Raw genomic sequence first — 17,188 nt, 5'->3', positions numbered from 1 at the left:
ACCAGCCTGGGTGCTTATATACATATCCCAGACGCCTCCAAGCCTGTCAATCACCCCCCAGCTATAAAAAGTACATTCTATCTAGAAAAACAGGACACTCTTTTAACAAGGAAGCCCCCTAGAGGCTCTGGTCTATAGGAAAATGACTGCTTTTGTATAGGCAATTGAATTGTATTATATATCCAATTTGTTGAACCAACCTGTTTTAAAAACCCAATAATTTTATTTTAGAATCACTGTATGCCCTCTCAATGCATATAATTCCACCCTAAAACACTATTTACTCAACTTAATATTTGGTCCCCTTGTTAAAATACAGATTCCTCTGTGATGTTACCAGTCATTTCATGCTAATATAAATGAATTGAAAGCTACATCCTTGAAAAGAGGTTTTAAAAGAGGAAAGCATAAAGTTAGTGGTTGCTCAAGCACAGGAAGGAATCTTCAGTGCAGAAACAAATCAGAAGGGAGAAACTAAGGATGCATCAGAAGAATATACTTATTTTACAATTTTGAGTGGGTCTGCTTCCTGGATAGACTAACGTCCTCCTGCCAAGACTTATCATAGCAGGGCTCTTTTTCTTGAAATAACACATGTGAGTCCTTTCTAGCTCTTTCCTAAATAGAAAGTGTGAAAGAATGCACAGATCCCAGTGACTACAGTGCGCTACTCCTACTGCCTTGCTGTTCCTTGATGGGCTCTGGACATGCATGCTGGACCTAACCTCTGCAGATGAAATGTTTTCAGGACTGAAACAATGGTGGTCTGGAAGCAGCCCAATCAGCTGATGTGAACAGACCATAGACATCACTTCCAAGCTTCACATTCGAATGACTTTTATATCATTAGTTGCTTGAAATCAGCCATGATAAGAATATTTACACCACAGAAGTCAGCAAACACTGAACATTGGACTTTTCTTTTCAGAGAGCTTATTGTTGGACACTCACCAGCATGCCACTGGTATGAAACTTTAAAAAAAAGTCAAGTTTAGCATATACCATGGCATATGAAAATAATAGCTATGTCTTTGTTTTGACCCTTGAACAGATGTCAGTGGTATTCAAGATTAATTCATCATTGTATATACATTACACTTTGACTGTATTTGTATGTACATAAACTCCATTTACCTTCTCAGAAATTTTCCCTGGCATTCCATGGTCAACTGGGTGGACACTAAGGGTATGTCAAGGCTTTGAGTCATCTGGTTCTTACTCCCTTGTCTCCCCCTGGCTCCAGTCAAATTTAAGCTCCAGTGTGCCTTGCACCTCAAATAACATATTCTTTTTTTGGCCCGAGCATTTCTAGTCTGCTGTCCCTGTCTGATGGGCATCAAGGAGAACGTGGCCTCACCCCTTCCCTTACCCATGTTTCAAGATCAGAGCAGAGGCCATGTTCTCCTTGATGCTCACCTGCCACAGCTGCTCTCATTACCCATTGCTTTTTCTCCAGTGCTGCCACTAAATGCTGTCTGTAGCTCCTCAGCCACCATCGCAGCTGCCACTGCCTCATTGTATAGATGTGTGTCTCCATGTCTTATCTCCTCCACTGGATTTTAAGCTCCATGAGGATAGTGAATTTTGCTAATTCATCGTTTTATCCTTAAGAGCATCTGGTGCAGAGCTTTGCATATAGTCATCACTCAATAACAGTTAAATTATATGCATAATATGACTTCATATTCTCGATAGTGCCCTGGATGACATAGTAAGTGCCACACAGATACACACACACACACACAACACACACACAATTTCATCCATCTAAATATTTGTATTTGCAGACTGTTTTCATCTAGTGTGGGAAATCTCTTGTTGAAGGGAAACACTAGATCCAAATGTAGTCTGATGAGACCCAACCATAAAACTTGTACTTTTAGTCTGGAAAATCATCTTTCTCATCTGCATGCAAAGTTGGAACGCTTTGTCCAATCATGTATTAGAAAGGCACCAATCTGTTGCAAATCATGACCCTCTGATGGCCACCAGAGATGCAACTGCACTCCTACTGGGATCAGATCCTGCTAGAATGTTTGTGAGTTCTACTGGCACTTTTACAACTAATGATAAAATAAAAATGAATCTGATCTTTTCTCTTTGCTCACTCCTGCCGTCAAAGAAGGCTATTCCTGTTTGGTTGATTCATTAAACAATTATTGCCTTCTTTTTCCACTCCACTAAAGTCTCAGATATAAAGGTGAATTATCCATGGCCCTGCCCCTCAGCAGTTCACACTCAGGAAGAAAGACCAAAAAAGCAAACAGACACATTCAAGTCTCAGGCGAAATAGAGCCCCGAGGCTCTGACAATGACCCACATCAGTGCATTTGCCCATTAGACTCTGCCATCTGTCCCTGCATGAGACGTTTTCTGTAGCTCCTTTTCCACGATGGCTTTTGGTTTGAATGACCTTGGAGATAACCTGAAATCTCATGCTTGGAAGGGTGCTTTTAGAGTTACTGGTCTGCACTTATGTGCCTCAAACAGAATTTCAGAAGCCTCTAATTATCTTCTCCTACCAGGCCACCTAAATGACTGACGACCAGCTCTTCAGTCACTCCAAGAATGGATTTCTATTCAGCCTGTGCCCGGGATGCATTAGGATGCCCGGAACATGTGTGGCTGCTCCGAGAGGCACAGAGCAATTAACAGGGGCCAAGCAATTTGCAAAATGCCTCAACTTCCTGCTCATCTCTGAGGCAGAAAATTGTCACACCTTAACCTCAGGAGGCTCATCTGCAGAATTATTTACCCACCCTCCCAATGCAGAGCCTCTCGTGTCAGATTCTCCCCCTTGCTTTTTGCAAACATAAGCACTCGGCTGAAACAACGGCTATGACTCAGTTCCTAGCTAACGCTGCCTGAATTGATTTAGTCTGAGTTCAGATTTAGCACATAATCATGTTCAATTTGCTCCACTGCACTGCCTAGAGATAAAAGGCTTGGGGGAAAAAAATAGCTTCAGCTCGTGTCAGTCTTGGTGGTGATGTCATTGCCATGAGAGAGCCGGGCCGTTCATTACTCTACTGTGCAGCCTCAGACGCGGGCTGCGTGCGTGCAGAGGGAGTGGGGCTCCAGGTGCCGAGCGCCGGCGATCCCCAGGGCAAGGCGACACCCGGGCCCGCCACGGCCACATCCACCTGGAGACTCTTCCCGTCACGCACAGCTCTGAGGTCGCCGAGCTCTTGATTGAAAATTCGGGAGGGGGAATGCCAGCCCCTAGCATGGACTGTGATGTTTCCACTCTGGTTGCCTGTGTGGTGGATGTCGAGGTCTTTACCAATCAGGAGGTTAAGGTATGCACCTGCAATCTATCTTTCCATTGTTGCTGTTCCTGAAGCTGCTGGGCAGAGCCTTTTTAGCTTAAGGAGAGAGGACTTTGGCTAATAGTTTGCAGCTCACAGTCTGCGCTAGAAATGCAAGTGGTGAGTGCGTGCCTGGGTTAATTAGAGTTAAGTTAGAAGAGGGACTGGCACATTCATTTGGAATGTGATAAGGTCAACCATTGTCTGTTTTTTTCTGGTCTTTTCTATTAGGTGATTCCCCAGTCATCCCTCTCACAGTAGACATGTTTTCGTAGTCTCGCATCTGTGTCAGTAAGGACAATTTGCCGGTCCTTAATGTCGAGAGGGGCATTCATCAAGGATTAGAGGAAGAAAGCACACGTAATAAACATCGCAACCCAGATACCCTGATAGCTGGGCAATAACCCCTTCACAGCACGTTACTCAACTGTGCCGTGTGATGTGGTCCTCAAATTGAACAAAAGCTGTTCTACAGACGGCAGTTTCAATCTCTGGCTCTCTGGAAATTAAAGTTAGAGAGCAGCCACTGAAATTTTCTTTGTCAGGCAAAGGAAGCAAGTCGTTTTCCCTCAGCAGTTGTCCATAAAGAAAGTTTAGGCATAAATACATTTTGCATCCGAAGATGGAGTATTCCAGGCCTTTGGTCCCCACAGATTGTCTGCAGCAATTGTTTAATTGTCATGGGTAATTTTCCCCTGCTGATAGTCTTGTTTTCCTCCATTTGGTTTTATATTATGAAAAAGATTCCATGCCTATAAAACGGGAGTTTGATGCCTTCTCTTATTTTTCAAAGAAGAATTAGCAGAAGCTTCTTATTTTAATAGTTCACACAGAGAGGACAGTTACTCATTGTGTAATGGGAGGAAGCAAAGGGGAATTACACTGCATAATCATTTTCTGCCCTCACCTTCGTCTTTACTTAAAGGAAGATCCTGAATTCTGCATTGTTGCGTGTGTAGGTGACACCCTGGGGCTTCCCAGGTGGGGATTTTATGTTCACTAGCATAACACTTGGCTCTGTCATTCAGGACTGCGGTTTTGAACACTCTCTTGACACGGATTCAAGAATCCGATTTGTTGTTCCTGCATATTTCAAATGTGTGGCTCCGTGTTTAGCAGTTCTTCTAGTGCTGTGCAAGTGTCTACCACCTGTCATATTGAGGCTCAGAAAATTAGAATATAATGCTTTGGCGCTGCTTATGCTTGTGTCTGGGGTGGAAACATGCATGCAGAGACTCTCCATGCTGCCGGTCAGACCTGTCATAGCACTCCAGGGGAGAGAGCAGCCATCAAAGCCCCTCCAGTTTAAAACCAACTTAAAGTCCGGTGCGGGTAACTGAATGGAGAGACATCTTCCAGCAGCTGCTGGAACAGAATTCCGTGTATGTCAAGGCAAACTTCATAGTTCTCCTCTGTCCTTAACAGTTCTCTGTTGATTACATGTGTGCTCTGCAAACGTCATAAGATAATCTGAACTTTTTTTTTTTTTTAGTCTGAGAAACAATAGAGCATTTTGATGAGGGATCTGCAGTTTGCAAGGTATTGTGGTTATTCAGGAAGGAGCTTAAAATATGCTTATATGATGGATGTATCAGTGATAAAGACATACAATATTTCATAAGGAAAGGGAGTGTTTTATGGAATTAAGGGGACACAAGATTCCTACAGCTGGTTGTCCTTGAGCGGCTGGGATGGCTTTGTGGAACAAGTGATACTTGAAGATGGGTAGATTTTGATACAGAAGAGAGAAGGCAAGAGGATGGAAAGCATTCCATTTTGCAGTTGAGTGAGTCAATGCACTAGACTGCAGTAGGATCTCTATGAGGGATTGGAGGGGAGAGAGGAGAGTGAGTCAGGGCCACATTATAAAGCAGCTCACATTGTTCATCAGAAATTCATGGAGTTTTCTGGGAGGACTCGCAGCAGAAAGATGCATTAGATATCTTTACTGCTAGACACCATTGAATCACGATCGTTTGCTTCTTTGGGCAAGGTACCTAATCTTTCTTGTGCCTTATTTTCTCACCTGTAATGTAGGTATAACAGTAGTTTATACCTCATTGGCTTGCTAGGAAGATTAAATAAAATTATACATGTGAAATAATTAAGACAGTGCCTGACACATGGTGTTGAATAACTGTCACTGTCATCTTTTTAGACATCCTCTGAAGGTGATACGTTACTTTTGCCAGTTAACTGGGATTTCTTAACTCCAACTGAGTTTACAATGACAATCCAGGACACAGAACCTGTTTTCCCTCCCAGATCCCCAAACACACACACACACACACACACACACACACACGCATGCACACACACAAACTTAGAAAACATAGCTCTTCCTTTCAGACATCTAATCATTTAGTGTAATGGTGACATTATTAAGCAAAGATCTACTTTGTGCTTACTACAAAGGGGAAAAATGAGCAAACTGAAGCAAGCCAACAAGATTTGTTAAGAAAAATCACATGTTCCTTGTTTAAAAGTGAGCATTGCTTGTTGTCAAGAAGAGACGTTCAAATGTAAAAATTCTGGCATCAGGGATCCCTGGGTGGCGCAGCAGTTTGGCTCCTGCCTTTGGCCCAGGGCGCAATCCTGAAGACCCGGGATCGAATCCCACATCGGGCTCCCGGTGCATGGAGCCTGCTTCTCCCTCTGCCTGTGTCTCTGCCTCTCTCTCTCTCTCTCTCTCTCTCTATGTGTGACTATCATAAATAAATAAAAATTTAAAAAAAAATTCTGGCATCAGTGTTTCTACAAAGGTACATTTCGTTAATTACCAATCTCCCATACACGGTGGAGAAGGAGTTCCTTTCTTCAAAGTCTTCAAAGTCTGTGTTAGAGAAAAGGGAGGCACCTGGGTTGGGGTTTGTCTCACCTGCATGCATCCAGCTTGCTTGACCTCAAGCTTTTTTACATTTTACAGACTCTCCCTTTATACATATAGTGCGCTTGGGAAACCACATACAACCAGCAGGCACTCTTCACAGATGCAGTGGTTTCTCTGAAAGGAGTGGAGACGTATGGAAATCTAATATTTTATTGCGACTTAGAAAACCTTATCCTCAACGGAGTATCTCAGCTGGTTGCATTGAGGGCCGTTTGGGCTCCCATTTCCTAAATTTCATCAACACTGCTAGAAGAGTGACCCCCAAAAAGAAGGAAATCAGGCAAATAGAGTTCTTCCATATTTGTCTTTCTCCAGAAACTCTATTGGTGGTGGTATGAACTTAGCTGTCTGTTTCGTGGCATAAGGATGCTCAGAAAGATGAAGAAATTTGAAGCTCTCTCAACAGAAAGAAAATGATACGATGAAATGTAGATTGTGTGAAAGTGTGTAGGGTTGGTTTTGTGCAGTGTTCTTATATTTCTGAAAATAGTCTTCCTCCTCCTCAAGGAGCCAAATCCTTGGAAAAATGAATGGGCTCCAAATATGGGTAATGAAATTTCTATTTCACTTCAGTCCAGTGGTTCTTAAACCTGATTGTGTATTGGGATCCCCTGGAAAGCTTTTAAAAATATTGACAATGCCCAGGTCCCAAGCCCAGAACTTCCCTGATCTGAAAGGAGCACAGGCACAGATTATCATAAAAAGTCAGTATCTTGTCTCTTCTAGGCACAGATAGGTCCAGGTGGGGTCAGTCATGAATTACCTAGAGTACCCTCTGCTTAAACACTTTGATCCATATTCCCCAAATGAAGCAGTGTCTCTAAACTATCAGGAATGTTGAGACTCACCCAACACTTTGACCACTTCACCACACCTGCAGTTCTTCCACCTGGTTCCAAGGCAATGATAAACACTCTTCTCCACCCCTGACCTCCATGGGTGCCTTCTCAGAGCTGCAGAGGTAGCCTTCAGAGGAATACTTCCCCTCTCCTTGGGGACATCAAAGCCTGGGACTATCCCTTCTCTGCAATGGAAGCTTCCCCTACAGGAAAGAGGTGGATGCCTCCTCTCTAAGCTAGAGAGCTTCTGATTCATATTCCATGAATCCAGTCTATTCTCCATGGGCATTCATATGGGGGTCGGGGGGATAGGGAGCTGACCGAGGTCTTTTCTATTCATTAGGAAATAGGCAGAAGACATGGGCAGGCCTTATTAGAACAAAATTTCAAAGACTCTTGGAGCTAGAGATTTGTTCATTCTTTCAAAAACATGTGTGTCATGCACTTAACTACTTTCCAAGCAATGCTTTAGGCACTGGGAGTTGGACAAGACAGACATCCCTGCCCTCACAGAGTGTATAGTCTAACAGGGGAGGTAGACAGTCAACTAGTAAACAAACAAATGTATTCTGTAATTTCAGGTAGTGATAATGACTATGAAGAAAAATGAAGCAGCAAGGGAATAAATTGTTGGAGGAGGGGTTGCTTTGAGGGTCCTTTCTGCTCCAATTTCCTGAATTTTACCAAAGCTGCTAGAGCAACAGTACCAAAAAGAGGAGGAAATCAGGCAAATAGAGTCCTGCCATATTTGTCTTTCTCCAGAAATTCCATTGACCACTTCTGAATGAATGGCCAGTGGAACCATTTTTGGGAGGTGACAGTTTATTAAATGCCATTTTTCCAATGTCATTCAGAGATCTAAATGAAGTGAGTGAGAGAGCCATGTATAGATCTGAGGGCAAACCATTCCAGTAGAGGGGATAGTAGATGCAGAGAGAGCCATCTTATTTGAAGTTCTTCTGTTTTACTCAGCCCTTCATTTAACCTATTTCAGCCATTCATTCACTCAGGGAACTACTGAGGCTATTACTATCCTATGCTATTATGTAGATTTTTGAAAAGATGCTTTCTAGAAACTGTACTTAAACTGATTTCATCATGCTACATTTTAAGCGTGTTGATTCTTTGGTGTGAGGAAGTAATACAAGCAAAATCTATTCTCAGCATAATAATTCTTCCTATGCTTGGAATCTTAGGGTTACTATAGGACTTCCCCTTGCCCCCTGTTTCTGAAAAAAAAAAAACCAAAACCTTTTTTTAAAGATTTTATTTATTTATTCATGAGAGACACAGAGAGAGAGGCAGAGACCCAGGCAGAGGGAGAAGCAGGCTCCACACAGGGAGCCCGATGTGGGACTTGATCCTGGGTCTCCAGGACCATGCCCCGGGCTGAAGGCAGGCGCTAAACCACTGGGTCACCCGGGCTGCCCAGGCCAGGACCCTTTAAGGTAACCATAACTCCTGTTTCCTCTTCTCTGTTTTTGGAAATTCCCCAGTACCCTTCCAATCTATGTAACCTTGGGAAAGTCTCTTAACTTTTCTGAACACATGATAATCATGCTGAGAAAAATGCTCAATGCTTTGTATTTTGTTTTCCTTTTCACGTAATAGTATGAGGTGACTGATTCATGGTCTGTATCATGCTGTTGTGTGAGTTATGCAAGAAACCAGCACATCGAGGCCATTTAATACAATGAAATCTCTTTGTCATTTTGAACCACTGAAGATTTCAAATTACCTGTTTTGTTTGGTGGGAGTCGTAGGAGTAGAAGGATGGAGCAGAGCTGGTATGATACACTTTGTACTCTACTTTGAGGAAAGACAAATGACACAATTGAATATGTGGGTAATGGGTATTGCAGACTGATTTGGAAGAAACACTGTGGGTCATTTGTCAGGAAAACTAGTCAAGCCTCATTCTTATTTCTCATGCTTCTTGAGAACGCAGTGCTGGGTAGAGGGTTTGACTATAACCATGACCTTATGGCACTGCAGAGCTCTACAGGTCTTTCAGAGTCTTCAGAAACCATTGTGCTCACTCAGTAACTTAGATGACTCTGAGTTGTACATGATTTAATTTCAAAACTTGAAACCTTCTAAAGTATTCATAGTAATGTAGAATAACCAAAATGTTTACAGAAACTCTCATACTGTCTTTGATGGCTTTAATATTAAACAACATTGGTTTCATATATCTGTCCATTTTTAGTTTCTGAAAACCAAAAGGAAGTGTATCAGAGGGTGGGGTGGCATATTCATAACAGATCTTCTCCCTTTAGCAAAATAAAAACATGCTTTCTCTCAGGGCACCTGGGTGGCTCAATCAGTTAAGCATCCACCTTCAGCTCAGGTCATGATCCCAGGGTCCTGGGATCGAGCCCCACATCTGGCTGCCTGCTCACAGAGAGCCTGGTTCTCCCTCTCCCTCTGCCCGTCTGTTTCCCACACCCTGTTGTGCTCTCTCTCTCTCTCTCTCTCTCTCAAATATATAAAATCTTAAACAAACAAACAAAAAAACCCTTACTATTTCTCTGATAATAAAATGAACTGGAACTGAGGCCACTTTTGAAAATGAATTAATGCAAAACTGAACATTAGAAATCAACCCTTAAAATACTTTAAGAAACTTAATTTCTTAAAGGGGCCATATTGAATATTTTTTGAAGAAAGTAACAAACATATTTCAGAAAGTGGGAAGAAGTGATTTTATGCAAGTGACAGATGCTCCTGAGAGGGTTAACAGACAGATTTCTCAGCCACCTGTCATGTTAGGGGAAGACAAAGTACAGTATCCAGCTAATGACATTGTCAAGCAGGGAAGTCAACTAAAACCTTACTTATCTGTTTAAGGAGTCTTTTAACTGTTGGAAAGTAACTGAGACAGTGACAGTTTCTACCTCTAACCTAAGTGTCAGACTTAAGGAGAAACAGCAAGGATGATACAACATTTTTGGTAGCATCATTCTCCTAAAGCAATAGATTGAAATGTAAAACTCAAAGAGTACCATTTGCATCTGATTCTATTCAAATACAGCTATCAATAATTTATAATTTCCTGTTTTAGTACTTCTGATGAAGCTTAGAATTGATAAGGAAAAAATGATATCTGAAACATTTGTTATCACTTGATCTATTGAGGTTGTAAGCTTAATAGTCATCGTGACTTTGTGGTGCTCCACTTTCCGGGGAGGTCATAAACTCTCCAGCCCACACCTGATCTAAAATTTCTTTATGTGAAGAAAATGTGTCCCTGCCCAGCTGTAAATCTAAGCTTATTCCAAATACAGCTTAAAATGTCATTTAACAATGATTTTTTAAAGATTTTATTTATTTGAGAAGGAGAGAGAGAGCTCAAGCAGGGGGAGGGGCAGAGGAAAAGGGAGATGAAGAAACAGACACCTGCTGAGCAGGGAGCACAACATGGGGCTCAATTCCAGGACCCTGAGACCAAGACCTGAGCAGAAGGCAGACTTAACTGATTGAGCCACCCAGGCATCCCCATAATGAAGATTTCAAGCAGGTAAGTTATGTCCTCCCTACTCTATCCAGAATGGAGAATTTAGCAGCAGTTGAGAATAAAATATCTACCAACTTAGATCTTCCCTAGAAAATATTCACTATATGCGCTTTCATGTTACTCCGTTGACTAAATGTATCTAGGTGGAAAATGCACACACACACACAACAATATATTGTATATATATATCTATATGCATATAGATATATATGTGTATATATATATATAATATATTTTTCTTTTTTTTCCCCTTCCATGAACATTGAATGTTCCTTCTGTGCTAATGCAGCCTATCTAACTAGCTCTTAAACTTGCCAAAGGATTAAGAGTCCAGAGAAGTTTCCTGGGTAAAAAAGTTGGGCAGAACACTAAACAATTCCTGCAGTCAGAGGAAACACTAAGGAACCCATGGCCTCTTCTTTTACTATTCTAGACCAAAGGGATGTGTGCATCCTTCCAGTCTTATAGCCCAGTTACTCTCCTCAGAATCCAATAGGCCAGCACTGAACTGTGAACATTTTTGTTACAGATTTTCAAAAAGATCTTGACCAGCTTCCAGAAAGATGATGTTAGCATATTTACCCTTCTCTGTTGGACTATGGACCAGCTCTCATCCCTGAAAATAACACCTTCCTTAATATTCTACTTGTCTCAGCAATAAGGTAGTTTGCTCCTTAGTTGTAAGAATTTTTCCCCCATCTCTGCTGGTTCTAAAGGAATAATGAGCAGTGTTCCTGTTGTGTCCCAAAGATTTGATTTGGGGGAGCCATTTAATAAGTTGATCATTAAACATGATGATAAATGTAAACCCCAAGAGATTTTCATCTCCATGGATCAATATCACATGTTATCAAGATAAATAATTTAGAAATTCTAACAACTCTTCCCATTCACTGAGTACTAAGTGCCAGGCACAAGACACACACCCTGTATTCCTTGACATCCCCAAAATAGGCCAACGCATCTATTTTCTTGCCCTATTAGAAACAGGTTCCTGATCAGAGAAAAATTTTGCACAAGATCACACAGCTATTTCTTGGAAGAACTGGGACTCAGACTGTGGTTTGCTTCATTCTTTCCACTACTAAAGTATTCCTAAGGATTAATTAACAACCCATTAATTAATTATTGGGAAAATAAGATGTAAGTCTTAGAGGATAACACGTTGACCTCACATGTAATATTTCTTCTAGTATCCAAAAACACTCTTTGGCTTGTATTTCTTATCAGAGGCAGAAGTACTACTTTTATATAAATCAGTAGTTGAGATCATTTTACTTTTCTCAATAAATCTAACATTGTGACAATTCTAGGCATAGCATCTGTTCTGGATTTTATTTTAAAATTTGTTTCAAATAATAATGCCATCTTGTCAGGGAGATAAAAGGAAAGTCTGCTGGAAAACCCAGGGGACTCACCAACAGACTGACAACACCTGGTGTGACAGCTCTTCTGTCCCTTTCCTGGTGTCACCAAACATTTTCCATTGCTGGGAGAGGGGTGATCTGTGAAGAGGGTTGGAGCCGCAGTGGTGAGAGTGTTTAATCACAATAATAATTTTTACTGGGATCCCTGGGTGGCGCAGCGGTTTGGCGCCTGCCTTTGGCCCAGGGCGCGATCCTGGAGACCCGGGATCAAATCCCACGTCGGGCTGTTGGTGCATGGAGCCTGCTTCTCCCTCTGCCTATGTCTCTGCCTCTCTCTCTCTCTGTGACTATCATAAATAAATAATAATAATAATAATAATAATAATAATAATAATAATTTTTACTTATTTAACTTGTGGACAGGGCTCTCCTAATTATGCAAAACTCAGCTCTCTCACAGGACATTTCCAAGGTAAATAAGATTACACAATTCATAAGGTGAAGCTGGAATTAGGAGTTTGTTCACAATGTAAGATCTCTTGGGGTGAAGAGATTGTTGTAGCCTGCACCAATAGTACATCTAATAGAATTGATTTCCCTTCCTATGACTTTCCTGTGCCTTTAGGTATTGACTAAGACAATCATCTCAGGCCACCTTTCCTAGAAAAGGAAATGTAAGCCATAGGCACACTTAATATAGCAACAATATATTGAGTACTTACTATTTGTCGTATGCTGCAAATGCTTTTATTCATTCATTCATTCATTCATTCATCAAATATGTATTGAGTGCCTTCCTTGTTCAAGGAGACACAGAGATTTGGATGCAAAAGCCTGTGCTCTGTCATGATGCAGTGTCGGCCTTTATTCCACTGCATTTCATTTTTCCCAAAAAGGACCACGCTGTTTCAACCTCTAAAGAAGCCTCCTTTGCTGACGTAGGGCAAGTGAGAAGGAAGCAAGCCTGGCCTCCAAGTCAGACACCCTAGTTAGAATTCTCTGTTTGGCTACTTGGACACTTACTGATTATGTAACCTTGAACAAGGAGACTTACTTCTTTGCCTCAAGGTTCCTCAACTACGAAAGGAACAAAATACTTGTACCTACCTCATAGGTTGGTGGTGAGGAGTACATGCATTTCAGTATACAAAAAACTTAACACAGGGACTAGCAGACAGAACAGGCACAAGTTAGCCCTCATCACCACCACCACCGTCATCATTTTCAGTATCAGTAGACTTCTTATTTAGTTTTTGCGTTATCTTACCAGGGCACTTTACCTTCCCTGCCCCTATTATATCAGACTCTTCCCCTACAGTTTTCAACTCAACTTTGCACTGGGGCAGCAGTGCCCTTCCTTAGTGATATTCTGAGGTCACAGAACTAGAGTGGAAAGCCACTGGCTCAGCAAAAGTGTGAAGAACCACAGACGCAGGCAGGCAACAGGGATGCTGCAATTCTCGGGCTCTGTGTCTTCGCTGCTTTATGACTTTTCTTGTCTTTTCCAGATGTCCGTAGGTAAATGCCCCCTTGAGAGCAGGAGGCAGCAGGAAATGAGGTGTCTGGACAAACAAGAAGTATCCTCACTCTGCAGCCACTCGGGGGTGAGGGGGAATGAAGCCACGTGGAAGTTGCCAATGTGACTGAGTTAATGGAAAGGGATGGCATCTGGAAACCCCCACCCCACCTTGGCCAAAATTCAGTGGTTCCCATCACGCAGAATAAAGCCCAAGTCCTTGCTGTGGTCCTCAGTGTTGATCGGACCTTGCCCCTACTGCCTTGTCCATCTCCTCTCTGTATTTCTTCCTCTCTTTGGACTCTAGCTACCTTGCTTCCTGCACATGCCAAGCATCCCCTCTAGCTTGTGTTTGCTGTGCCTGCTACTCTGAATTCTCTTCCTCCTAGGAGTCCACCTGACTTGCTCCTCTGTTATGGAGTGATTCCTTGATTACCCAGTCTAAAATAACAGCCTGCTGGTCACTCCCCACTTCTTGCCCTGCCTTGCTTTCTGTCACAGCACAACCACAAGGTGGCATATTGTGAGTTTCTTTATTGGGTCATTGTCTATATCCATCCTCTCCCACCAAATGCAAGCTTCATGAGGGCAGGGGCTTTTCCCTTTGTCCACTGCTCTGTTCCTGGAGACTGCCTTGCAGTAACAATGAGAAAATGTGTATTAACGAAGGAATGATAGACTCCAATTCTCGGTATCCTTGAACATGCAGTTAGACCACCTTCTTTGAAAGGGAAGGGAAGGTCTAGGTTTCCAGACAAAAGGCCAGATGTAATAAGCAGTCAAAGAGAGGTATATATGGTAGGACGCCAAGGTTTAAGGCAAGATGCCCATTAAAGTAAAGAGAGGTTGAACACAGAACCTATTTCTTCAAAATAGATTTAAATACCTCTCTCTGAGCAGGAATTTTAAATGGGCTTATAGACTATTTTCTCCACAGTAATGCTAAACTATAATTGCAATACTTTCAATATTGACCTTCACTTCTCATTTCTATTTTAAAACTGCGGAGATAGGTGGAAATTAGATTAATTACCCAAGCTGAGCTCAATTCCTCTTTTGCTTAATAGGCTTCTTGCCCTAAAAACTCTGTATCCTGCCATGTGCACCTACCTCTGACTGCTCATTAACTTGTTCCATAAAACTAGTAAACAATTCTGTGATACTTAAAAAAAAAACAACAATAAACAAGAACTGAACTAAAAGTGCTACTATTCATTGCCTGAATAAAGAACCAGTAGATCTGAATTATTAATGAGCAGGTTAGTGGATGGTCTATTTTATATTCTCACATTGTGAGGAAATGCTCTGTAGTTTATAATGCTCAGCAAAATAATATTCTATATTTAAATAACACTTACCCTATTATTAACAACAATCAGATTTACATAAGCCTCAGGGGACTGAACCCTCTTTCATTGAATGCTTGTTCTTGCCAACCCTTTGATGCAAGTGGGAAGTATTCTCTCAATGAGGAATTCAGGTTAGAAGTGTTCCTCCAAATTATGTCACCAATCAATAGTGACTTTAAGTTTGCTTATTTTTATATCACATTCTCATTGCATAGTCTTGGAGGTGGAACCAAAAAGCAACTTCATATAATGGTCTAGTGGAAAGCAACTTGGTCTTTGGCAGCAAAAAGACCAGGATGCATGCTACGTCTTATTTATGGATTTTCTTATTTATGTAAAAAACAAGATACAGATTTGGGTTAAGGCTATTGGGATATAAGTGATCAATACATTATTATTGATGCCTGTGAGGCATCTCATCCATTCCTCCCACATTTATCAAGCATGATGGGGCACTGTAGTAAGCACTATCCCATACTTGGGAATTCAGGAATGGAGACATGCCCCTTCAAGAAGTTCACAGGTTGATGGAGGAGTGGAGGTGGTATATAGATACATAGAGTTTAGGAAGCACTACAGTTTGGGTAAGCCTGGTATGCTTTGGCATCTATGAGAATAGATTGGTGGTCTGGGATGATGATAAACTCAAGGAGATAACTCTTGAATTACAGCTTTACAGGCTAAGTAGGTGTTCAATAGATGAAGGAAAGATGGAAGTAGGAGGGGGTTCCTTTGAGGGTGGAAGGGGCCTGCATCACAGCAGAAATGCCAGGGAGATTGGTGATGCTATGAAGTAGTGCCTGAGTGGCTGCTGGATTGTACAGAGGCCGGTAGCCCACGTTATGAAGGTGTTGGATCTTATGCTCAAGTCCATTTGGATTGGGCCGTGGAAAGCATTCTAAGCAGAGGAGTGACTCATCTGCCTGTCTGACAGAAAGTCTTCTCTGCTCGTCGTGTGACTGTGGCCCTACCAAGGTTGATGCTGCAGAACCATCAAAGAGGAAGGGGGCGGCCACATCCCAGACAAACAGGAAGAGGGCCTACAGACTCAGTGCAGAGCCCCAGCATCTCCAAATTACTGTGATAATTGTCTTTGCTTAGCCCTCTGTCTTTTCCTTTTCAGGAGGAAAGAAATCAAAATAGGCAACCATCTGCAGGATGTCATCAGGTTGCCATTCAACAAGGTTGTTCTTGGGGAAAGGAGGGTATATATGTTAGCACTACACTTAGGGTATTCAGGAAGTACATTTGCTTCAGCAGGCAGGCACTGATTATCTTCTAGAGCCAGGAATCTAAAATCAGGAATCCAAACCCTAGTCCCTGCCCTGGGGAATCACTTAGTCTGTGGGCAAAGGAATTATACAGTCACAGGCAGATGTCCTTTATCCAGAAAGTCTTCCCTAATGCCTCTTCAAATTTTTAACATAGAAATCCAGTGATGTTAAATGCAGGGCCTAGAATCTTCTGCGCCCCGCCCCCCCCCCCCCCCCCACACACACACACATGCTGAAAGCAAATAAACATGAGGAACAAACAAACAAAAAACAACTTAATATTATATTATTGCTAAAATATGTTCACAGAGGCCAAAATTCCCTTCATAAATGTGGCATACATGAAACAAAGAGAAAGAAACATTTGATGCCATGTCCTTGTAGTTAACTGTTGCCATCATGCTGGCTGTCTTGCCTCAGTACAATAGTCAACATATAATAGCTGCTAAATAAAAGTTAGATGGGGCACTGAATAAATGGTGCCTGAGTTTGTGGCTGGTCTTGTTTTAGGCAGCAGGATGGAAGAAGGGGGAGTGAGGGGACCCTCTCTGTCTGTCAGGGCAGACTCCAAAAGCTGCACTCATCCACATCATTATCCCCCAGCTTCAGCTGGAAAATAGGGGCACATGGGCACAAGTGGATGCAAGAGAGACTGAGAATGTTCCTGGTGGCCCTGTGACCAACTAATAATCAGGATTATTACAGAAGGAGAGGAGGGTGGATATGGAGTGAGGAGTGTCAATTTCTAGTACAGGTGACAATACACCCTTTAAATAAATTACTTGAGAACTTACATTCCAGAATTCACATATGTTGAATGATAGCACAGAAAGAGTTAATGAATCCTCAAACCACACAGTCTTAGGAGAAATTTGTCCAGTTTCATGAAACAGGTAAGCTTGGATCTGGAGTTTGAAAAAGCATGGCTCCTACTAGACACTCTCCAATGTACCTGCTTCCCTTTAGAGCAGCTGGGGAAATTAGAAGCCAGTAGACAGCCTCTTCAGTCCCATCTCAATGCCGTGCATTTGTCCATGCTGACTGAGTTTTGTGCACACTTACCCTACTTTATGTACTGCTGCTATCTACTTGGGTAGTTCTGTCTTTTTGCAGAGAGATCTTTATTAA

At 42.0% G+C, this 17,188-nt stretch overlaps 1 protein-coding gene across 2 annotated transcripts in view; it reads left to right on the top strand.

Moving 5' to 3' along the window:
• The window catches only part of RCAN2 (regulator of calcineurin 2), a 260,454-nt gene that overhangs the window by 160,238 nt on the left and 83,028 nt on the right, over positions 1-17,188 (top strand). Inside the window, exon 1 of one of the 2 annotated variants that reach the window (XM_025418938.3) lies at positions 2,986-3,299. The exons of the other annotated variant lie outside the window; for it this stretch is intronic. Coding sequence (XP_025274723.1) covers positions 3,213-3,299 — 87 coding nt within the window. The 5' untranslated portion in view covers positions 2,986-3,212. Of the gene's footprint in view, positions 1-2,985; positions 3,300-17,188 lie in introns of those variants that run through there. 2 annotated transcript variants of the gene reach the window in all.

The sequence above is a fragment of the Canis lupus genome, chromosome 12, assembly GCF_003254725.2.
Source record: "Canis lupus dingo isolate Sandy chromosome 12, ASM325472v2, whole genome shotgun sequence".
NCBI classification, from domain to species: Eukaryota; Metazoa; Chordata; class Mammalia; order Carnivora; family Canidae; genus Canis; species Canis lupus.
Note: the sequence above shows the minus strand (reverse complement) of the source record. Positions and strands in the feature narration are given on the sequence as shown.